This window comes from Podarcis melisellensis (genome assembly GCF_964234715.1).
Source record: "Podarcis melisellensis genome assembly, chromosome: Z".
NCBI classification, from domain to species: Eukaryota; Metazoa; Chordata; class Lepidosauria; order Squamata; family Lacertidae; genus Podarcis; species Podarcis melisellensis.
In genome coordinates this window covers 12162774-12187388 of record NC_138547.1, presented here as the reverse complement: position 1 = coordinate 12187388, position 24615 = coordinate 12162774, and the positions used below count along the sequence as shown (strand labels likewise).

Below are 24615 nucleotides of genomic sequence, written 5' to 3'. Positions count from 1 at the left end.
TGCCTGTGCTCTATTACCCTGGTTAAATTGATCACAGTGCCTGATGTTGTGCCAAATTTATGCCTTCCAGCCCTTGATTTTCTTTTACAACCAGATACAATTGTTATTCCTGAGAACTCTATGGAGAGAGAGAGAGATCTTGTTAAGCTGGCTCCCTTTCCAAAGAACTGTCATGTATTAAGTGGAAACTGAAGGGAGGTGCTTTTAAATCCTTCCGAAACTGGAGAACAAAATCCAGCAAATGGAAAAGTCAAGGGACGCCTGACACTTATTACTGCAAATTCAACTTTGTTGAGGCTTTGTTTAAAAACAGAGTCCACACACACACACACACACACACACACACACACACACACAAACACACCAATGGTGTGTGGCTGCGTACACACCTTACTTCAAAGAGCTACAATTCTCAGCACTCTTCAGTTCCCAGGATGCTTTGGGGAAAGTCATGTGCTTTAAATGTATGCTGTGTCGGGGGGGTGGGTTAGGGTTTCACCTGTTCTTCCTCAAGTAATAGCTATGTTATCTTCACTCCACTGAGCATCGCTTGAGGCCAAAGGAACACAACCGATGCACCTATGCCACCATCCCCATGTCTCTGGGCACACAGAACACAATGTGTATGAACAACATGTGCTCTGATGTGCTGCTGAGGTAATCAGAGACATAAAATGAAGTGTGGCAGCTCAGTGGCAAGAGCGTCTGCTTTGCATGTAGGAGGTTTCAGGTTGACTCCCCAGCATATTCCAGGAAGGGCTGGAAACATCCCATGTTTGAAACCCTTGGAGAGTTGCTGCCAGTCAGTGTAGTAGACGAGGGTTGGAGAACCTTTGTCCCTCCAGATGTTTCTGAATTACAATTCCCATCACATCTGGCCAATGATGATGCCTGCTGGGGCTGACAGGAGTTGCAGTTTGGCAAGATCTGGAGGGCCAAAGGTTTCCCAGCCTTGATGTAGACCAGTGTTTCCCAACCTTGGGCCTCCAGCTGTTTTTGAACTACAACTCCCATCATCCCTGACTAGCAAGACCAGTGGCAAGGGATGATGGGAATTGTAGTCCAAAAAGCTGGACGCCCAAGGTTGGGAAACACTGATGTAGACAATACTGAGGATCTGGCTTAGGATAAGGCAGCTTCCAATGTACCTATGTTGATCCATTTGTGAAACACCCTTTGTTTTCTGCATTGGATAGTTGAAAACAGGTAGCAGTTTTTAAAAATATGTAAGTATAAGAGTGTATATCTAGTCATATGTCTATTCATATACAGAAACATTTTTCTTCATATACGTAAAAGTAAAGCATATAAACATATACACGTAAAGCTGTCATCACACAGCCCCCACTGGGTGATTTGTAGAACCTAATCACAGTTCTGGATTTGCATGAAGTCAGGGCATGGGAGGGAAGCAAAAGGAGAAGGCAGAATAGAAGAGAACTGGCTTTGGAAATGAGTTTGGGAAGGTGAAAAGCGAGCTTAGCAGTTGTAGGGAGTGGAAAGAGGAAGTTCTAGACTAGAGGGTTAATGTGGGGGAAATGATTGGAGGAAGGGTTGGCAAATGGAATGAGCAGGGGCCCCGTGTGTGTGTGTGTGTGTGTGTGTGTGTGTACATATACTTTAGATAGATATACAGTGTGTGCATATGTGTGTATTTAACTCAATCTGGGGCTAGCCTCCAAGAGGCTGGCATCACAATTTGATTACCACAACCATACTTTTTAACTGCTGTCAAAAGAGACAGCGCCTTGTATAAACAGCTGCCGGGACACATGCCTGCTTTCTGTAGTCCCAGCTTTAAATCATACAGCAGTGATGAATCTTTATCTGACACTAATACTTTTTAACTTCATAAGGACAATTAAAATGAATTGCAGCTAAATGCTCACACAAGAAATCCTTGTTGCATAGTAACATGTTTTTCACATTGCTGGCGGTTTGTGTGTGTGTGAAAAACAGAAAGATGCAACTGGCTTTCAAATGCAACCTCTTTTAGAAGGTTTTAGATCTGAATAGCAAAGGAGCAAAAACAAGGGGGGAAAGGGTTCAGAAAGGCCACTGGGTGCAAGTAGCATAAAAAATGATTTGGCTACATCTAGGCAGGAGGCCTGTGACCTGCATTTTATACATTTATTTAAAATGGTTTCTGCCTTCAGACAAAAGGGCTCAAGGCAGCTTATGAATAAGCACTTAAACACACACACAACACACAACAAACTACTTGACCAAACCGCAAAAATAAAAGCAGTCAAAACAGAGGACCCTGCAAGTAAAACTCAGCAAGAATTTGGAAAGCAAGATTATGGTTTGAAGCACCTCTTTACCTTGGTTTTTGACACTTGATATGTATATTTTTGGTACTCACCCTATTTTTGTGATAGTAAGTTGTTTTTAAATTGTTTTTAATATTGTGTTTTTGTGTTGTAATCTGTCCTGGGGGCATAGTGTTATAAATAAATAATACTGTAAAGGCTTGTCATCGTCTAAATGTTGTTAAAGGCATGGGAGGACAGGATGGGTTTCACTTGGAACTTAGAAGGCAACAAAGGCAGTGCTGGGAAACATGCCTAAGCAGTAAGTGACATAATCTGGAAGCCATCACCAAAAAGGTCCTCTTGCCCGGCAAACCTCTGAAAGTGCTGGTGGTGGGGATCAAGACTTGGCCCTCTTGTGAGGATCTGCTGCATGTGAGAGAAGGTGGTATTTGAAATTATACCTCCCCCGCAGCTCCTGAGCCCAAGACCAGTATTGCACGCTGTGCTGAGAACTGAATGGGTAATAGGGAAGGCTCAGTTGTAGAGGAGCTCATGGGAGCCTGATATGGAATTACTATCTCAGCAAAGGCCCAGGAGAGACTGGAAGGTTTATAACGTCTTGGGCAGCTTCTCCCTCTCCCTGGTCATCAGCTGGGTCCCAATGCACCCCTGGCTTTCTCTGGCTTTCCCAAGTAGACACGCAGTGAGAGTGTGATATTTTTTGTAAATTGTTTAATGTGGTTATACTTGTGATTCATATTGTGTTTGATCTTACTGTATTTTCATTACATTTTATCATTTTATGCTTGTGAGTCACCCAGAGAACAACGTTATTGAGTTGCATTATAAATATTAAAAATACAATTAATTAAATTTAGTATTAGTATTATTTGCTCCAGTATATATCCCACCTAAGAGCCTGGGGCACATAAATATCTTGTATTCAGCACTACCTATATTCAGTGCAGATTCACACACACACACAAAAAGTACATTGACTTCCGGAAGGAATCACGGCAGACTAAATATCTCTAGTCAACACTCTGTCGACGGAGATAATTATGTGGTGATTAATGATACATAAAATCTTGGTTATTACATTCTTGCTCTGAAGATAGAGAACAAAGGGAATAACTTCTGATGCTCTGGAAAAGCTGCCTTACACACCATGTTTTTAGGGGGACCCAGACGGGGTGAGTTATTTAGAGCAAGGAACTTCCATTTTGCAGAAATACCACATAATAGTCCTGAAGATCAATCCTTCAGGTTGGTAAAACCTCCCTTTTTAAAATTACTTTTGAGACACTGATAAATTACGACTGAGGTGATTCTGTCTGGCAGTTGAAATTTGGAATGCAAGTCGGCTGCTGGCACAAGGAGAGACAATCATTCAAAGGTTGAAAATAAAACAAAAAGCCTGTTTTAATTGTTTGTATCAAAGAAAGATTCTCAATGGCTAAGGCTTGATCCAGCTGTTAGAAATTTATTTTTTAATTTTTTAAAACTGTCTCTCTGAAAGTGCTGAAAGTGAAACTAGCTTTTCTGAAAGTGAAACTAGCTTTGCTATGCTACTGTGAGAAAAGAATACTGTCAGATAAGCAGACGGTTAACATGTTTTTAAAGCAGAGACTATAAGCAGAGTGAGTTGTTAATAAGAATAAGACAACAAGAATAAGACACCCCATTGACTGTTGGCATCATGCAGCAATTACTGGGTGAGCAACTGAGAGAGGCTACAGCTGGGGTGCATAAAATGGTGAATAAAAATGGACCAGAGAAAATGAGGATGGGGATATCACAGAGCCTATAGAGAATGATGTTGATGGAAGACTTCTAGAGCAGGAAAGTGGAGTGCTAAAAATGGAAGTAGTGGATGACAAAATAGAGAGACTCTTTATACTGGTGCCTGGAGAAGTGAGGCAATTTGGGGTGAAGTTGTGGTGTTGGAGAAGTGGAATGAAAGAAACCATGGAGCAAGAGATTAAGAAATATTCTGAGCTGGCAGTGATAGAGCTGCAAAAGTGGGGACTGTGTATCGGAAGGAGAAAGCTACAAACCTCTTGCGACAAGTCTGGAAAAAGAATGGAAGAGGAGGAAATGGAAGGATTATTTTTTTCTAATTTAGGATGGAAACTCATGGCCAACAGGAATTGGGATTGGAATCTATTGAATTGCGTGTGAATTAAGGAATATAACATAAGTAAATAATGATGGATTACTGTTTTAATATATGACCAGAGTGGGGAGACTCCTGTTTGAACAAACATGAAGGAGCTATTGTTTTTCAACATCAGATATAAAGTCACTATGCAGGACTGAAGGAAGACTATTGTTGACAATTACTGATAACAACTGGAGAACCCCTTTTAGACTTTTTTCTGTGGAAGGGAAAATGAATGAACTTGAGATGTTTAGATCTGAAGACTGGATAAATATTGCCTAGCAGAAGGAGGAACAGCGGGATACCATTCTGGAATGAATGTTTTGAATATTTTGAATAATCTTTGTATATAACTGGCAGACAGAGAATCTGAAGTCCCCTCTATTTTATTTTTCTCTTTTCTGTCTTTATTCTTTTATTATCTTTATCTTCCTGTTTTCTTCTCTTTCCCCCCGGCTTCATTTTTGTTTCTATTTTATTTTTATTTTATTTGTGTGTCCTCTACTATGGGTCACTGAAAGGACTTAATGAAGGACCCTGCGTGAGAGACAGGGAAGGGAAGATCTCCCAGGGTGGAGGCAGAGAGAAGAAAGGGGAGCTCCCAGGTGAGAGCTAGGAGGGTCCATTTCTTTCTGTGTGAGACAAGGATGAAGATCTAACTCTGAGAGAAGGCTCTGCATTTCTTCTTTTTCTTCCTCTGTTTTTGTTCCTATCTAGATTAGTTCTTAAAAAATCTTTTTCTCCTATGAAAAGGCTTTAATAAAAATTGTTCTGAAAAAAAGTACGTTAATTAAGCAAATCAGTGTCGATGGGACTACTCCAAGGGGAACTTATCTGAATGCAGCCCAATAAGTTTTGCGCATTTAGACAAAAATTCCTGCAATAATCTGGATGGATCACTCATAATTAAACATATGTGAATTGAAATAGGCTGAGCCACCCCCCCATCACATCACAGCAGACTCCACCCCATTTCAACCTTGTTGCCTGTTCCTGGACCTGCTAAGAGATGGGATACTAGCTACTTCAAGGACTTCTGGGGCTGCTTCAAGGCCTCCTACCATTCACAGAGGAAACTTGGGCCCCAGAGAGATTCCCCACCCATCCACCAGACGAGTATGTGGGTGGTGATTCTGCACCTACCAGTGATACCTCCTATGCTACTCTGGAGGCAGGGAGGGGGTGCAGAAGGAATTGGCACAGAATCTCCAACCAGCTCCCTTTCTCCAGTGTAAGGGGAAATGCTATTCACTACAAGCCTCAACTCAGTGGTACAACTCAGCTGCACTACCACACTTGCGTGAAGAAAGGTGAATGTCCCTTGCTTCCATTTGTGATGGTGTTTTAATAATAATAATAATAATAATAATAATAATAATAATAATAATAATATATTATTTGTACCCTGCCCATCTGGCTGGGTCTCCCCAGTCACTCTGGGCGGCTTCCAACAAAGATTAAAAATACATTAAAATGTCACACATTAAAAACTTCCCTTAACAGGGCTGCCTTCAGATGTCTTCTAAATGTCAGATACAGTGGTACCCCGCAAGACGAACGCCTCGCGAGACGAAAAACTCGCAAAACGAAAGGTTTTTTCGTTTTCGAGTTGCCTCGCAAGACGAATTTCCCTATGGGCTTGCTTCGCAAAACGAAGCTTGCCCCGGGGACAGCGGGTCTTCTCTTTTGAAGCAAGGGGCGGCGGGGAGATCGCTTCTCCCCACCGCCCCTTGCTTCAAAAGAGATCCCGGACCTCTTTTGAAGCAAGCGGCTGCGGGGAGATCGCTTCTCTCCGCAGCCGCTTGCTTCAAAAGAGATCCCGGACCTCTTTTGAAGCAAGCGGCTGCGGGGAGATCGCGTCTCTCCGCAGCCGCTTGCTTCAAAAGAGATCCCGGACCTCTTTTGAAGCAAGCGGCTGCGGGGAGATCGCGTCTCTCCGCAGCCGCTTGCTTCAAAAGAGATCCCGGACCTCTTTTGAAGCAAGCGGCTGCGGGGAGATCGCGTCTCTCCGCAGCCGCTTGCTTCAAAAGAGATCCCGGACACCTGCCCCAGCCGCTGGGCTTCGTAGCGCTGCTGCGAAGCCGGGCGGGGGGCGGGAACACCTGCCCCAGCCACCCCGCTTCGGTACGCTGCTCCGAAGCGGGGTGGGGGGGCGGGAACACCTGCCCCAGCCGCCGGGCTTCGTAGCGCTGCTGCGAAGCCGGGCGGGGGGGCGGGAACACCTGCCCCAGCCACCCCGCTTCGGAACGCTGCTCCGAAGCGGGGTGGGGGGGCGGGAACACCTGCCCCAGCCGCCGGGCTTCGTAGCGCTGCTGCGAAGCCGGGCGGGGGGGCGGGAACACCTGCCCCAGCCACCCCGCTTCGGAACGCTGCTCCGAAGCGGGGTGGGGGGGCGGGAACACCTGCCCCAGCCGCCGGGCTTCGTAGCGCTGCTGCGAAGCCGGGCGGGGGGCGGGAACACCTTCTGAAGGCGGGCGGGGGGGCGAAAGTCTTTGTCCCCCCTGCCTGCCTTCCCAGGGGCTTTTAAATCGCCCCGGACAGCGGAGAAGTCCTCCGCTGTCCCAGGTTTTTTAAAATGCTGGGGGTGGGAAGAAAAGCCCTTGTCCCCGCCCCCCAGCCTTCAGAAGAGGTCCGGGGACAGACTGTCCCCGGACCTGGTCTGAAGGCGGTTTCCCTAGGAACGCATTAATTGATTTTCAATGCATTCCTATGGGAAACCGTGCATCGCAAGACGAAAAAACCGCAAGACGAAGAGACTTGCGGAACGAATTAATTTCGTCTTGCGAGGCACCACTGTAGTTGTTTATCTATTTGAAATCTGATGGGAGGGCATCACTACCGAGAAGGCCCTCTGTCTGGTTCCCTGTAACTTCACTTCTCGCAGTGAGGGAACCGCCAGAAGGCCCTTGGTGCTGGACCTCAGTGTCTGGGCTGAATGATGGGGGTGGAGACGCTCCTTCAGCTATACTGGGCTGAGGGATTTGGCGAAGTGTCTAAACTGGTACAGTACAAACAAAAGCACACACACTCCCACAGACAGACATGGTTGAATCAGGCTCAGATATCCTTCTGTTTTACTGTTGTTGGTTTTACTGTTTTGTAATACTTAATCTTTGCGATCTTGCTTTATTTTAAGATGCTGTAAGCCGAATGTTGAGTGGACATTTGGCACAGGAAGTAAGGTTATAAACTTGAACCCAAATAAATAGATTAAAAGTCTTGTGTCCTGAGGGAGGGGGGGTAATGCCTCTCCCACAATTCCCTCAAGTCCGATTTTCAAGGCATTTCTAATGAGCACGTTTCAGCTTTCTCTGCAATATGGAAGAAAAATAATTTTGTATTATATGGTACTTTCTTTTTTCTTTTTACAGGCACTTAAGAAATAATAAACATGTTTGATTTTGATACACCTATTTAGGGCAGAAATGCTTCATGATGTGAAATGGAAATTAAAGCCTCTAATTTTTGCACAATAGGTTTTAAAATGTCAAATTAACATCTCGGGCATTTTTTTTAAAAAAAACCAGTTACACACTACAGTGTGCCTCCTTTCTCCATTCTTACTCTGGTGTGGATATTCCCCCCCCCCTCCTTTTTCTTTTTAGGAAAGCTATTTAATATCTGAAATTGTGGGGGGGAAATGGTTCATAATTATGCAGACATATAACTGGAACGCAACTGGAACAAGAGCAGCATGCGAAAAATGTATTTAAGGTCTATCATCCCAAAATGCTGCTAAAAGCTATTAACCAGTACGTGTTAATTGCCACAGCATTCATATTAATTTTCACTTCAGGCCCGACATTGTGGAATATTTCCCTTGATACGTTTTAAACAAAGTTTAATTTAAGGAACTGCTTCTATCAACACTTATGAAAATTAACAGCCAAGCAATTAGTACTCATGAATTATCCCTCCCCCCCCCCCACTCCCCAGCCTCATTGTTAAAAACAGTTTCTAACAAAGAAGTTGTTGTTTTGTTTTATGCGGTTCATAGACATTTCATTGAAAAGAAAGGAAGAAAGGCACCTCCCCACCTGCCCTGGGCACCAAGGGCCAAATTCTGTTAAGTCCATCTTTAGAATCAACCCGAGAAAAGGGCTCCATGAACCCTATGCGCCTCATGCACGTGCGCCCGGCAGCTGGCCTGGTGTGGTGGGTTTTGTTGACCCTGCGGCCCCCCGTTCCTGCTCTAGAAAAGGTTCAATTCCATTGTCAGATCATCATGTGGTTGGCTTTGTTTTATTGTTGATTTTTATATATACACTGCTCGAGTTTGACACCAAAAAAATTATAGCAATACTATGGAAAGACATACTTACTTACTTACTTACAGCACATTTTAAAAATAAATAAAGATATGGAACATGTAAAATCAATAAAAAGCAATGATAAAACCTGGTCATTGCTGAAAGACTTGTGGACATTAGAACACAGATACAGTGGTACCTTGGGTTGCATACGTTTCAGGTTACATACGCTTAAGGTTACAGACTCCGCTAACCCAGAAATATTACCTCGGGTTAAGAACTTTGCTTCAGGATGAGAACAGAAATCGGTGTCCAGCAGCACAGTGGCAGCAGGAGGCCCCATTAGCTAAAGTGGTGCTTCAGGTTAAGAACAGTTTCAGGTTAAGAAAGGACCTCCAGAACAAATCACGTACTTAACCTGAGGTACCATTCTCAGTAGCATGTAGCAGATAAGCCCTCCCACCCCAAAGCTCTATGCTACAGAATAAAGAAATGGCTTCTTATGCCAAATCGTGATTAAGATCAGAAAATTTGAAATTTGGGGGGGAACATGTAGATAACAATTGTTTCATTCCTCTCTTTCATAACACTAGAACTCATGTATGTCCAATGAAGCTGAATGTTGGAAGACTCAGGACAGATAAAATAAAGTACTTCTTCACACACACTGCATAATTAAAACTAAGGTATTTGCTCCCACAGGAGGCAGTGATGGCGCACAACTTGGGTGGCTTTAAAAGAGGATTGGACAATCCATGGAAGAGGAGAAGGCTATCAGTGGGGCCTAGACTGTTGCATGAACTGCCCTAGGCCTGTGGTTTCCAACCAGTGTGCTGTGGCAACCCTGGGGTGCCTTGAATGATGGCCAGGGGTGTTGTGGGCAGCACTGGCCTCTGTCCCTCTTTCCTTCCCTCCCTCCTCTGGTGCCCTCTCACATCTCTGCCTCCCAAAGGCTTGCACAGCTGTTGGTTGCAGCAGCCCTGGTTACAAACTCCCCAGGCAAATGCTGCCTGGGGGTGCTGGTTGCCAGGAGCTGAGGCAGCTCAGAGACTAGGGGCGGCTGCGGTAGCTGCCTAGAGGACTCCCAGACAGAGGGGAGAGGATAGGAGGCTGAGGGAACACTCCACAAGGGAGGGTGTTCAAAAATGGGTGAGAGGCTGCCAGCTCTGCAGGCAAGGGGTGACATAACTGGGCTCTTGAGCCCCACAGGGGTGTTGCAGAAAGAATGTAGTTGATCAAGGGAGCCGGGGACTCAAGAAGGTTGAAAACCTCTGCTGTAGGCAGATCTTCAGAAGACCAGTGGACAGAGGCACCAATAATAGGCACAGAGTGATCCAGAGAAGCTTTCTGAATGCATTATCCAATACTGTAGTGATGATGGCTTATCTCTGCCTGCATGGTCAGAGGCAGTAATACATCTCAATAGCAGTTGCTGGAAACTATAGGAGGGGAAAGTGTTCTTGTGCTTGGGCCCTGCTTGCAGGCTTACAGACATCTGGTTGGCCACTGTGAGAACAGAATGCTGGACTAGATGGGCCTCTGGCCTGACAAGCTGGCTTGGCTCCCCACCCCCCACCCCAATAGTTGCTTCTGGCCTGTAGAATCCTACAGCTGTCAGGGAATTCCTATTTCTTTATTAACATACATTATCAATCTGGACTGTAAGTCTGCAAAGATATGCAATGTCTGTAGCTGTGATTTACTTTTTTAAAACAGCAAACCTCTCAACAAAAATTGATGTTATTTCACTTAAATTCATTTAAAGAACTGGGCTCATTAGTGCTGGTGGAGAACTTTGTTCACAGAGCAAGCCACACTAATCCCTTGCATCTCTCCCAGAGAAACACAACTGTGATTTTATCTGGCAAGCACGAGAGATGAAACTTTCTAATAATGATTTAGATTTTTTTTAAAGGAAATAATAATAATAAAAAGAAATCAAAAGCTCTGGTTCCAAATCTAAAAGAGGATTTCAAGAGTCACCCCAGCCTCTAGAGTAAATACATAATTAAGTAGGGTTTTTTTAACCATGCTTAATTAGGCCCCAAAGCCCCCCTTAATAGACTCCCCCATCTCTCCCCAATTAGGCACCACTTTCCCAGGGGAACCAGAGTAGCTCAGTTAATTATGCAAATCAGGCACGTACTATTCCCAGGAAAAGAATTATGAATATTTGCAGAAAAACACATCTCTTAGCATGTAAAGAAAGGGGGTGAACAGCAACCTTCGTATCTTAAAAACACTGAAGAGCACCGATAACAGGGAGAGTGTTGTTAAAATGTTGGTTCTGATGCAATCCTGACAAGCATGCTACAAGGTAGTAGCAATAACAGTACAGTATTAATAATAATGGAAGACTACATAACAAAAAGGAAGCCAGGACACATTTGCTGCAGCATGGTGATTTCCATAACTACTGCTCAGCTAAGAATTAAGACTTTGCTTGTTTTAAAATTTATGTTAAGTCCTTATACACAGCCTTTTTTTTTTTTTAATCCTTCAAGGTGGTTAAGGCCACATTCAGACCAAACATTTAAAGCACTATTCTCCTCAGAGAGCTACAATTCCCAGAGTTCCCTGAGAAGGGTTGATTGCTAAAGCATTCTGGGAATTGTAGTTCTAGAAGGGGAATAAGGGTCTCCTAAGAACTCTCAGCACCCTTAATGAACTACACTTCCTATGATTCTTTGTGGGAAGCCACAATTGTTTAAAGTGGTATTAGCACATTAAATGCACGGTGTGCATGTGGCCTGAGCCAAAGGATCATTACATTCCAATCTGTATATTAGTTCAAGAGGTGTGACTATGGTCAGTTGAATCAACAAGCGCAGACCAAATGGATTTCCCTTCCACCCTTAAGGCAGAACAAGCCATACAGTGGTACCTTGGGTTAAGTACTTAATTCGTTCTGAAGGTCCGTTCTTAACCTGAAACTGTTCTTTACCTGAAGCACCACTTTAGCTAATGGGGCCTCCTGCTGCCGCCGGGCCGCCGGAGCACAATTTCTATTCTCATCCTGAAGCAAAGTTCTTAACCTGAAGCACTATTTTTGGGTTAGCAGAGTCTGTAACCTGAAGCATATGTAACCTGAGGTACCACTGTACTGGGTTAGATGGACTAATGGTCTGACTCAATGTAAGGCAGCTTCATATGTTTTTGCTACTGAGCATGTGACTTGATTCCAATTGTCCAAAGAGTCTGCGAACGGAAAAGGAGCCAGGAGGAGAAGATGACCACCTCCTTTTTTGATTGCATCATGGACTTCATTTCCCCAAACTCTAGTTTATTTGGGATGAGAGGGCACACACATATGCACAAGTATTTCTTCTTTGCCTTGATCAAAACACTGTTCACCACCACAAACTTTTCGGGCTTCACAGGATACTATTCATTTTGCCTATTATCCCTGAGGTTACTTTCATTTGGCTGCTCTCTTGTACAGAAATCAAACACAATTCCATTACTCAACAGCAGCTTCTGTTGCAAATTTCCCAGAAATTGGCAGGCGGGTCCTGTGTGTTTGTAGCACCCAGTTCTATGGCTGCAATTGGTTTTAACTGTTTTTAATACTGACCTTTAAAATGTTGTAACCTGCCCTGGGGACCTGCTAGTGAGGGGTGTGCAGTATTAATAATAATTACAAAAACAATAAACACCAGATCGGCCATAGAGAAGCCCAAATGTCATTGTTGCCAGCTAGTTGGCAAGGATGGGTAGGAAATCATGCATTTTGTAGGCAAGAATATTCTTCTCCTTTTCCGTTAAGTCACCAAGCACCACAAAATTCCATCTCATTTGAAACACCAAGTTTGCACTTGCAGAGTATATGGGAGTCTGTCCTTGCAGCAGCCTGGAAAGTTCCCATTTCTCCTGCCCAAGCTACACAAACTTACCTATGCTGGATTGATATCCCTTTGGTAAGCACAATCTAACAATGTTGGCTGACCAAAGCATACCCTGGTGAAAGAAAAAGCTGCCCCACTACCACTCATCATGCCAGAGAGATAACATAGGTCAGGTAAATGCTAATTAGCACACAGGATCATAGAATCTAGGAAGCTACCTTATACCAACTTGGACCACTGGTCCTTCCAGCTCATTAGTGTCCACACTGACTGCCAGCAGCTCTCTTCCAGGGTTTTAGATTGGGATTACAGTTGTCCTGGTATTTCTTTTTGAAATGAAAGTCAATGTGTTAATATTGGTATTATTCCCTCAGCATGCTAACAAATACAGTGGTACCTCGGGTTAAGAACTTAATTCGTTCTGGAGGTCTGTTCTTAACCTGAAACTGTTCTTAACCTGAGGTACCACTTTAGCTTATGGGGCCTCCTGCTGCCACCACCACGCGATTTCTGTTCTCATCCTGAAGCAAAGTTCTTAGCCCGAGGTACTATTTCTGGGTTAGCAGAGTCTGTAACCTGAAGCATCTGTAACCTGAAGCATCTGTAACCTGAGGTACCACTGTACATTGTCTTGTGTATAAACGGACCCTTATTCTTACAGAGAGCAGAATTTGAGTAGTTATGGGGTTGTATCAAATATTAATCCTACTTAAAGCAGACCCACTGAAATTTATTAACATGGTTGACGTAGGCACATTAATTTCAATCGGCCTACCCTGAGTAAACTTAGTTCAATTCAGTCCAATGACTCTACAGAGCAACTCTTAACAGGGGGATTTTGCAATTTAGCTCAACGCATCTGTGTTATCAGCAATTCACAGAGAGTGAAAAGCCACTTTCCACCTTCCTTAGAGCAAAGTATTATCCAAATGTCAGGCGTAAAAGTTAAGTCTGGAAAAGACAGAAAGCGATGGGCTCTGTCTGTTGTCACTAGTAACCCTTTCCTTTCCAGGAGAGACCAACAGCCATCCATTTCAGCCCTTCTGGAGCTTAGGACAAAAATAAAAGGCAAAGAAGGAACTGTTTTTGTTGGCTTTAGAGCAACCAACAAAATGTGGTGCAAACAGTAATGCACTGAAAGGTAAACATTCATTCAGCAAAATAATAAAAGATTTTATCAACTTAGGGCTGATGCATATCTAATGCGGCTCTCCACCTTAAAAGAAAATGCTCCGACTCCTTTTGTGTGATAATCCACAGGCTAGGGAGCTGATTCTCACAGTGGTCTGGAAAGTTTCCATTTATTCCTCCAGCTAGGCAAGCCAGCAGAAGAGGCTACAGCTCAGGGTGGCAGAGTAGCTGGGTTCAGTCCCCAGCAACTCTGCCAGGAAGGGTGGGGAGAGCTCCTTGCCTGAAACCCTGGAAAGCTGATGCCAGTCAGTATAGACAAATACCGTGCTAGGTGAACCAACAGAGTTAGTCAGTATAAAGCAGCTTCCAATGCTCCTGTTTGATTCAGCCTCTGTATTCAGTATCACGAGGACTAGAATTCTGATTTCTTTTAAAAATTGGAGACACTCAGCACATGCTTTGGTCCCGGTTTCAATCCCCAGCATCTCCAGATAGATTTCTGCCTTAAACCACAGAGAGCCACTGCAGCCACTATAGATAATACTGAACTAGACATGAGACAGCTTCCTAGGTTCCAAGGTATCAATGCAACAGAAGGTCTCTCCAGAAGACATCTGGCTACGGGGTTTGGTGCACACAGGAAGTGATCCTCCTTTAGTATCCCACAAGACAAATCTGCACAAGACAGGATTTATTCATTTTTTAAAGGCCCTGCAAGGGCTTAAAACCTGGACTGTTGCCCACATCAGTCACCTTTGTAGTCTCTAAAATGGCCAAAATCCACTCACAGAGCATCAGTATTTTTAAAATCTGGAAAGAATTTGGATTGCAAAAACGCAAGGAAGACTTCCAGATAAAAAGGTGTTGTTTTTTTCCTTTTTAAGGGAGGGCACTGATTTCTCTCTCTCCTACTTACCTTGCCATCAAACTTTGAGTATTCATTGAATGGGTTGTTCAGTTGTAGGGGGCACTGTTCCAGCCGTACTGAGAGGATTGATGGCTTCGTAGCAGCACGCTGAGGCTTCACCCTGAAGTTCTTCTTCTCAAACAGCAGACTCAGCTCCTCCGCTGCAATTTAAAAAAAGCCAGATATGTCAGGAATTATGGAAAATTTTCCCCCTCCTGAATGAGGGATCTGATGGTAAAAGGATCACGAGCAGCAGATCGCGAAGGCAACACCCAGTAGTAATTAAATGTTTTCTGTGTTCCATGCATTTCAAAAGGCACTGCAATCATAATCATAGGAAAAGAAGCAGCTGTGTTACACTGAGCCAGGGCATTGTTCTATCTAGCTCTGTATCGGCTACACTGACTGTAAGAAGCTTTCCATGGTTTCAGGAATGTGGGAAACCTCATCTAGGTGGCTATAAACCTATGCCCTAATAAAACCTAAGGTCCACTAGCAAACCTAGGCCCTACAAATTTAAACCTATATAAACCCATGCCATCTCCTAATCCTATACAAATCCAGGCCCTACAAACCTATGAAACAATGTCGTAAACCAGGGATGGGGAACCTCTGGCCCACAGGCCAAATATTTTGTTTTTAAATTGCTGTAGCCTGCCCTGGGACCTTGTAGTACGGCAAAATGAACAAGTAATAACTAACTATTGGAGGCAAATAGAGCAGACCATTGAGGCTTCATTACAATCAAATGGTATACAAATCCTGCAAAATAAATACGTCTCTGACATAATGGGACTGTATCAAGAGCAAATCCGATGGTGATTTTGTTCTAGATTAACTGACGATATGGTTGGGAAAGGACTGAAACCTCTAGCATGTCTTCTGCTGATAGCTGACAAGCTGCAACTGAGAGGGAGGGGTTAATACGATGTCAGGGAACTGCCATCTAAAGCGCCGGGGGCGCAAAGGCTCACTGAGGTTGAGAGAGGAGTAGCAGCGGAAGAGGGAACCAGTAGAGGGCGAGCAAGAACTCCAAGGGAAAGTGAGTCGGAGGGATGGCTCAGAGACGCTTCCAGCGAAAACAGTGGGGAGGTCTCAGGACCTCCTATAGGGACACCCACACCTCGCCGGAAACTGTCACGCCGAGAGGCCAGACGACGTGTTTCCGTTAAAGAGCTTTTATGTTGGAAACGATTCCGAAAGCAGCCACTTTCGGATTCTACTAGTGATTGACGCAGCCATGCTGGAGGGGCTCCGTCACAGGCAGAGGTTTGAAAACCTGATCAAACTCTGAGGGACTTGCATTTTACGCACAAGCAGCTCATCGTCCCATCACAGCAATCCGAAAGTCACCGAAAGCCAGCTTGTGCAGGGAGAAGCATCATGAGCAACCCAGCCGGAACCGGAGGAGCAGGAGCAGCTGGAGGGGGTCCAAGCCTGGAAGAAAGGTACAGGGCGTTGGAGATCCAGTTGGCGCTGCAAACGGCGAGGCTTGAGGAGAGGAGGGCTCAGGATGCAGAAAAGGGAAAGGAGAAAACCACCCCGCTCGCCAGAAAGGTGCCAGGATTGGTGCAGAAATTCGGGGGGGATCCCAGGAACTATCATGCCTTTAGAACAGAGATGCAATACGCTCTAAACTTGCAGTTTGATGACTTCCCCGACGAGGAATCGCGAGTGGCTTTTGTGATTGGCCATCTCAAATCCGGGGCGAAAGATTGGGTTAGACCCCTGATGGCAGCGAATAATGAGATCCTAAAGGACACGAGGAAGTTTTTTCGTGCCATGGACCTGATGTTTTCCAGCGATATTGAGCAGGGGGTGGTGCGAAGGCAGTTAATGGCTTGCCAGCAAGGAAGCAGATCTGTCCGTGAGTACTGGACTGAGTTTACTATGCTGATTCATAAATTGGGGTGGGACCTATCGGCGGAGCCCATCCAAATGCTTTTCGAAGAGGGGCTTTCTTCAACCGTCAAAGATGAGCTTTCCCGGGGGCCCAGGGCGGAGTCTATGGATCAGTTAACCAAATCTGCGCTGTGCATAGGAGCGCGCCAGGAGGCGAGGGCTTTGGAAAAGCGGGAAGGGAAAGGAGACCGTTGGAGGGAGTTCCGCATTCCAGACATTCCAGAGCCACCTTTCCCGCCGGCAGAGCCGATGGAAGTTGGAACAGCGCGGGCGCGCGCAGTTTCAAATCCCAGTGAAGGGCGGAAGAAGGAGGGAAGGAGCGCCAAGAGATGTTATCTCTGCCAACAGCCAGGGCACTTTGCCAGAGTCTGCCCACAAAGAAAGGAATGGCAAGGGATGGCAGGAGCTGTTGGGGGAAAGGAAGAGGAAGGCAAGGAGCAAGTAAAAGCCAATGCCTGGCTGCCACCGTCGGGGCACAGCAGCCAGGCCAAAGAGCAGTGAAAGTGCCCATGCCGGAACCTCCCAGACCCGCTTTAGTGATAGAGGTGTTACTAGAACTGCCAAACGGACACCCACTAAAGATCAAGGCGCTTTTGGATTCAGGCAGCTCCTGTAATTTCATGAGTAAGGAGTTTGCAGCTGAGCACCAGATACAGACCATCCCTTTAAGTAACCCCTTGCAGGTGACTACGATTGACGGCAGAGAGCTGTTGGGGGGAGAAGTTAGCCAACAGACTGTCCCGATGATAATGAGGGTGGCAAGGCACACCGAACAGATAGCGTTTAATGTGGCCATCCTGGGAGGAGCGCCCATCATTTTGGGGATGAGCTGGCTGGCGCTACACGATCCGCTAGTGGGCTGGCATCAGAGGGTGGTCTCCTTTGGGTCAGCGCATTGCCTAGAACACTGCAAGGAGGGGAAGGTTTCGGGAGGAGACAGAGTCACCCTAGCCGGGATGGAAGTAATGGACAAAGGGAAGGTGCCCCCGCAATACGCAGATCTGAGCAACGTATTCAGCGAAAGGGAAGCAGACAAACTGCCACCGCATAGACCCTTTGACTGTCAAATCAACCTACTCCCTGGGGCCCAACTCCCAGTAGGCAAGCTGTACGCCATGTCAGACAGGGAGATGCAGGAGCTGAGGGAGTTCATTTACAAAAACCTGAAGCGAGGTTTCATCAGAGAGTCCCGAGCGGTGGGGGGCAGCCCAGTGTTTTTTGTGGACAAAAAGAACACAGACAAACCGAGACTGGTGTGTGACTTTAGGGCCCTCAATGCAGTGTCGGAGCCCCTGGCTTTCCCTATGCCCCGAATTGATGACATTTTGACCAGAGTAAGGAAGGGAAAGATTTTTACAAAGCTGGACCTGCGGGGGGCGTACAATCTGATACGCATAAGGAAGGGAGATGAATGGAAGACCACCATGTTTACCCCTTTGGGAGCCTTTGAATACCTCGTTATGCCCTTCGGTCTACAAGGGGGCTCCGCGTGTTTTCAAGCTTTTATAAACCACGTTCTGGGACCTTTGCTCTACAAGAATTGTGTGGCCTTTTTAGACGACGTGTTGGTGTATTCGGAAGATGAGGAACAGCATGTGAGGGACGTTCGAGAAGTGTTGGGCAGGCTGCAAGCCAACCAGCTGTGGGTGAAACTGGAGAAGTGCCAGTTTCATACCAAGGAGGTGGAATTCCTGGGGTACCGCTTGTCAGACAAGGGATTGGCCATGGATCCAGGCAAAGTCCAAGCGGTACTGGAATGGAAGACACCGAAGACCAAGAAGGACGTGCAAAGATTCTTGGGGTTTGGGAACTTTTATCGGAAGTTCATCAAGAACTTTGCCCACTTGACGGCGCCCATCACCGACTGCCTCAGCAGCAAGAAGAAATTTGTTTGGACGGTAGAGGCGGATCGAGCCTTTGAAGAACTGAAAAGGGCTTTCGCCTCGGAAGAACAACTTCTGCATGTGGATTTACGAAAACCCATGAGAGTGGAAACCGATGCATCCGACCGGGCGGTAGGGGCGGTCCTTCTTCAACCGGGGAGGAGTGCGTCGGAGTGGAGACCGTGTGCCTTCTTCTCGCGGAAGCTGAATAAATCCGAGAGGAATTACACGGTGTATGACAGGGAACTACTTGCCATTCACGAAGCATTCCGGAGGTGGAGACATTTATTAATTGGGGCACAACACAAGGTGCAAGTGTGCACCGACCACAAGAATTTAGAGTATTGGAGAACAGCTCGAGTGCTCAACCAACGACAAGTGAGATGGGCACAGGAATTCTCCAAATTCAACTTTGAAATTTGTTATGTGCCAGGCCCAGAAAACGTCAGGGCGGACGCGCTCTCACGCAAACCAGAGTATTGGGAAGGGGAGGGGGTGATCGAAGAGAGACATGTCATCCCTGAGGACCGCTGGGTGTGTGGGGCGGCGCTGGTGGGGCAACGAGAACTGGTAGAGGAAACGGAAAATGATGAATATGCCCAGGATAAGCTCAGAGGTCTCAGGGGGGAGGGCGAGAGCCCCGGAGGTTTTGAGGAAAGAAATAGGGCATTGTATTACAAAGGGGCACTGTATATACCCGAAGGTGAATTGAGGGGGAGAGTACTCAAGCAGTTGCATGATAGCCCCACGGCGGGACATTTTGGACAACACAAGACCATGTGGTTGGTTACCAGGGAATTTTGGTGGCCGAAGGTGAGGGAAGATGTAAGGGAGTATGTAAGAGGGTGTGACCAATGTCAGCGAGCCAAAGGGGAAAGAAGGGCGCCGGCAGGGTTATTAGAACCATTACCCACACCAGAACGGCCTTGGGAAGCGATATCAATAGATTTTATGACGGATCTGCCAAAGTCCAAGGGGAAAACAGCCATCATGGTAGTAGTAGACCTGTTAACTAAGATGTGCCACTTTGTAGCATGCTCACATGCAGTCACAGCGGAAGAAACAGCGAAGTTGTTTGTAGAACACATCTTTAGGTTGCACGGGGCTCCCTTGAGGGTGATCTCAGATCGCGGCAAACAATTTACTTCCAGGTTCTGGAGGAAGCTCATGAGCTTGCTGCACGTGGAAGTCAATTTTTCAACTGCCCGGCACCCTGAAACCAACGGGCAGGCGGAAAGAGCAAATGGCATTCTTCAACAATATCTGAGGTGTTATGTCAATGACAGAGAGAACGATTGGGTCGAAAAGTTGGCGTTGGCAGAATTTGCCTACAATAATGCGGAGAATGTGTCCACAGGGATGAGTCCCTTTTGGCTAATTACGGGTGTCACCCCAGGGCATTTCCAGGGGAAGGAGGGGAGAGATGGAGCGTCCCAGCGGCTGAACATTTTGTAGAAGAGATGGAAGCGATCCATCATCAGCTCCAGCTCAACTTAGAAAGGGCTAAGGCACAATATAAGAAGCAGGCAGACAAGAACAGAAGGGAAGGTGAAACCATAAGGGTGGGGGATCAAGTGTGGTTGTCAACCCAAGGGTTGCCGTTCAAAGGGGGTTGTAAGAAATTGAGGCCCAGAAGATTGGGACCCTTTGAGGTCATTCAGCAGGTCAACCCGGTAGCTTTCAAACTCCGATTACCCAACCACATGAAATTGCACCCAGTGTTCCACAGGTCGTTACTGTCACCATACAGGGGGGGACGTGAAGGGGAGTACGTCAGGGGACCAGCCTTGGAAGAGAGGGAACGCCGCAACCATGTAGCGGAAATCCTCGATTCCAGGTGGAAGGGAAATCAGGTGGAGTATTTGGTGGCGTGGGAAGGGGAACCGGAGTCAGAAAACACCTGGGTGAATGCAGAGGAAGTCAATGACGAGGTTTTAACAGAAACGTTCCACCAAAGGTTCCCGAGGAAACCTCAGCCGATAGCAAGGTTTAGGAGGGAGTATTTCGGCACCACCGATGAGGAAGAGGAAATGGAAGGGTTCGCGGAGTCGGAGTTGGAAGAGGGAGTGGACTCCGATGACGAAGATTACCGAGAGAGTAGGAACAGCAACAAGTGGAGGGAAGTGTTCGCGACGTCGGAAGACGAAGGAGGTTCTTTCAGGGGTTTTACCTCCTCACTGCCAGTAGGGGAGGAGACGGGAGGGGGTGAAGGGGGCCCTGGAGGGGAGGTGGATGTCAGGGAACTGCCATCTAAAGCGCCGGGGGCGCAAAGGCTCACTGAGGTTGAGAGAGGAGTAGCAGCGGAAGAGGGAACCAGTAGAGGGCGAGCAAGAACTCCAAGGGAAAGTGAGTCGGAGGGATGGCTCAGAGACGCTTCCAGCGAAAACAGTGGGGAGGTCTCAGGACCTCCTATAGGGACACCCACACCTCGCCGGAAACTGTCACGCCGAGAGGCCAGACGACGTGTTTCCGTTAAAGAGCTTTTATGTTGGAAACGATTCCGAAAGCAGCCACTTTCGGATTCTACTAGTGATTGACGCAGCCATGCTGGAGGGGCTCCGTCACAGGCAGAGGTTTGAAAACCTGATCAAACTCTGAGGGACTTGCATTTTACGCACAAGCAGCTCATCGTCCCATCACATACGATGTCTGGCGGAAATGGACAAGCTGATTGAGCCTGTTCAAGGGAGGGAAGGAAGGTTGCAGAAAATGAATTCCACTGGAACATGGAGCTGTTTTGTGGGATACTGGGACATAAGATATGGACGTGAGACTTGAAACAACTTTGTTTTCTTAATAGTATAGTCTTTACTTTTTGTAAAGTAGCATAGTCTCTACTAGTATAGTTAATAGCATTACTCTTATAATAGTATTTTTTTATTATTATTATAATGATATTTATTAAAAATTTTGTTTAGACAGTAAAGAACATACAGAATAACATATAATTTTCCAATATCCACATTTCGTTCCCCTCCTTGGACTTCCTCACAACTCTCGTTCCTGCATTCCAAAATCTTAAATTTTTCCAGCAATTTATTAACTTGTTTCAATTCTTATAATATAATTTTCCAATATTATATTCCTAATTTTAGATAATTTAGATCACAATTTTAAAGACTTAGTTTTGACATAGTATTTATCCAAAATTTGTCTTTTCTTTTAATTACTTTTAAGCTCATATTCCTTTTAACTAATTTATTGGTACCATGTTGTTGCTAATCTTACATCTTTCTTAACATTCATACAATTTGCAATGTTTTTGTAAATAGTCCTTAAATTTCTTCCAGTCCTCCTCCACAAGTTCTTCTCCCAGGTCTCAGATTCTGCCAGTCATTTCCGCCAGTTCCATATAGTCCATCAGTTGCATCTGCCATTCTTCCAGTGTGGGCAAATCTTGGGTTTTCCAGTATTTAGCGATGAGTATCCTTGCTGCTGTTGTAGCATACATAAAAAAAGTTCGGTCTTTCTTTTGCACCCTCTGGCCGACAATGCCCAGAAGAAAGGCCTCTGGTTTCTTAGGAAAGGTATACTTAAATATCTTTTTCAACTCATTATATATCATTTCCCAGAAAGCCTTAACTCTAGGGCAGGTCCACCAGAGGTGAAAGAACGTTCCTTCAGTTTCTTTACATTTCCAACATTTATTGTCTGACAAATGGTATATCTTTGCAAGCTTGACTGGGGTCATGTACCACCTGTATATCATTTTCATAATATTTTCTTTCAAGGCATTACATGCCGTGAATCTCAGGCCGGTGGTCCATAACTTTTCCCAGTCAGCAAACATAATATTGTACCCTATGTCCTGTGCCCATTTTATCATAGCTGATTTGACCGTTTCATCTTGTGTGTTCCATTTTAGCAGCAAGTTATACATTCTTGAAAGTATCTTAGAACTGGGTTCTAACAGTTCTGTTTCTAACTTTGATTTTTCCACCTGGAATCCTATCTTTTTGTCCAACTTAAAAACTTCTTTAATCTGAGCATAATGTAACCAATCTCGCACTTTATCCTTTAGTTTCTCCAAACTCTGCAACCTCCAGTTATCTCCATCTTTTTCTATTATTTCCCAATATTTCGGCCATTTGGCCTCCATATTGAGGCCTTAGCTTCCATTGGTGATAGCCACCTTGGGGTCCTATTTTCGGGGCCTTAGCTTCCATTGGTGATAGCCACCTTGGGGTCCTATTTTCCAATAAGTCTTTGTATTTTGTCCAGACATTAAACACTGCTTTTCTGACAATATGGTTCTTGAAAGCCTCATGAATTTTAACCTTGTCATACCACAAATATGCATGCCATCCAAAAGCATTGTTAAATCCTTCCAAATCTAAAACATCCGTGTTTTCAAGAAGCAGCCAGTCCTTCAACCAGCAGAAAGCTGCTGATTCATAGTACAACTTTAAGTCTGGCAGGGCAAAGCCCCCTCTTTCTTTAGCATCAGTTAGTATCTTAAACTTAATTCTGGGCTTTTTGCCCTGCCAGACAAATTTAGAGATATCTCTCTGCCACCTCCCAAAACACTCCATTTTATCCACAATCTGCAAAGTTTGAAACAAAACCAGCATTTTTGGCAATACATTCATCTTAATAGCAGCAATACGTCCTGACAAGGAAAGTTTCAGTCTTGACCAAACTTCTAGATCCCTTTTAATTTCAGCCCAGCATTTTTCATAGTTATCTTTAAATAAATTCATGTTCTTCGCTGTTATGTTGACCCCTAGGTATTTTACTTTTTTAACCACGTTTAGCTCTGTCTCTTTCTGAAACCTTTCTGATTCTAAAGAAGTCAATTTTTCCCCCAAAACCTTGGTTTTTTGCTTAAGTTTAAATCCCGCTACCCGACCAAACTCATAAATCAGTTGCAATACCCTTTTGGTACTTGGCTCTGGCTTCTGTAAAGTCAATACTAGGTCATCTGCAAATGCTTTAAGTTTATACTGTTTCGCTCCGACCTGAATACCTTCCACCAACCGGTCTCCTCTAATTATATTTAAGAGCACTTCCAGGACCCTTATAAAAGTATTTTATTTTATTTTTTTAAATATCAACATTATTACCGCATTGGCCTGAATATAAGCTGTACCCGAATATAAGCTGCACCTTTATAATTCAAGGGGGGAAGAAAATACCCGAATATAAGCTGCACCCTTAAAATTCCACAGGCACTCACACCTGTTCCATTTTACCATCTTTCTGTTTCAGCAGTAATATCATAAAAGCCAATTTCTGTAAGGTTGCTAATTTAACTCACACTTTAACTTTTCACGGTCAGAATTTGGAAAAAAAAGTGAGGCTTATATTCAGGCCAATACGGTATTAACAACAACAACAACAGAAGACCTGCTGGATCAGACCAATAGCCCACCTAGTCCACCATCCTGTTCTCACAGTGGCCAGACAGATGCCTCTGGTAAATCCATAAGGAGGACCCAAGCACAACAGTACCCTCCTCTCCTGTGAGTATCGCCAAGTTTAGTGGAAACTGTGGATGCGGAACACAACCATCATGGCTATTACCAATAGCACCTTTATTGTCCATTAATTTTCCAGATCCTCTTATAAAACCATCCAAGTTGGTGGCCATTACTGCCTCATGTGGTAGTGAGTTCCATAGTTTAAGTGAGTGCTGTGGACTTCATTTGTCTATCCCAAATCTTCCTTCAGCTTTATGGAATGTCCACAAGCTCTAGTCTTGGGAGAGGAAAAAACTTTTCTCTGACCACTTTCTGCATGTCATGCCTAATTTTATAAACTTCTGTCATGTAGCCTCTTTTCATTAAACTATAAAAGCCCCAAAATGCTTTTTGCTAAGGGAGGTTGCTCCATGACCTTGATCATTTTGACTGCCAAAATGATCCATAGTTGAACTATGCGCTGTGTGAAGATAGCAACAGCAACGTATACGTATATATTTGGAATGGGTCCAAATATGACTCATAAGGTTGTTGTTTTTTCAAAATCACACACACCAGCTTCACAGCTGATGGGGCACAGGCATGGGGAAGGTAGAGAGGTGGTTGGCAGTGCTCCTTAAAGTGGGCTTCTGACAATACACTGGAAAGGTAGGCTTGCTGTCACCACCAATCAGCTGAGTCCAAGCAGTGTTGAGAGAGATGGGGAGAGAGACAAAGATAAAGACAGACATGCAGAGATGGGGGGGGTCCTAGGGTACTTGGGTGGGCACCTTCTTTCAGTCCCATCAACTTGTGAAGCATGGTGGTGGTGGTGACGACACCCTTTTCTGTGGCTGCTCCCATAGTGCAGGATTCTCTCCC

At 45.2% G+C, this 24615-nt stretch overlaps 1 protein-coding gene and 1 long non-coding RNA gene across 11 annotated transcripts in view; both read right to left on the bottom strand.

Annotated features, from left to right (window-relative positions):
• MAPKAP1 (MAPK associated protein 1) overlaps positions 1 to 24615 on the bottom strand; it is a 187172-nt gene that overhangs the window by 135112 nt on the left and 27445 nt on the right. For all 10 annotated transcript variants that reach the window (XR_014164469.1, XM_081896475.1, XM_081896477.1 and 7 more), the window contains exon 4: positions 14559 to 14710. Coding sequence is in view for 9 of the 10 variants with exons in the window: in XM_081896475.1 (XP_081752601.1) it covers positions 14559 to 14710 (152 nt within the window). In the remaining variant the exon portion in view is untranslated. The remainder of the gene's footprint in view (positions 1 to 14558; positions 14711 to 24615) is intronic.
• LOC309361367 lies at positions 7458 to 8874 on the bottom strand. The gene is made up of 2 exons (XR_014164453.1): positions 8454 to 8874; positions 7458 to 7727 (listed from the first exon to the last, which is right to left on the bottom strand). It is a non-coding gene; the product is annotated as an uncharacterized lncRNA (long non-coding RNA).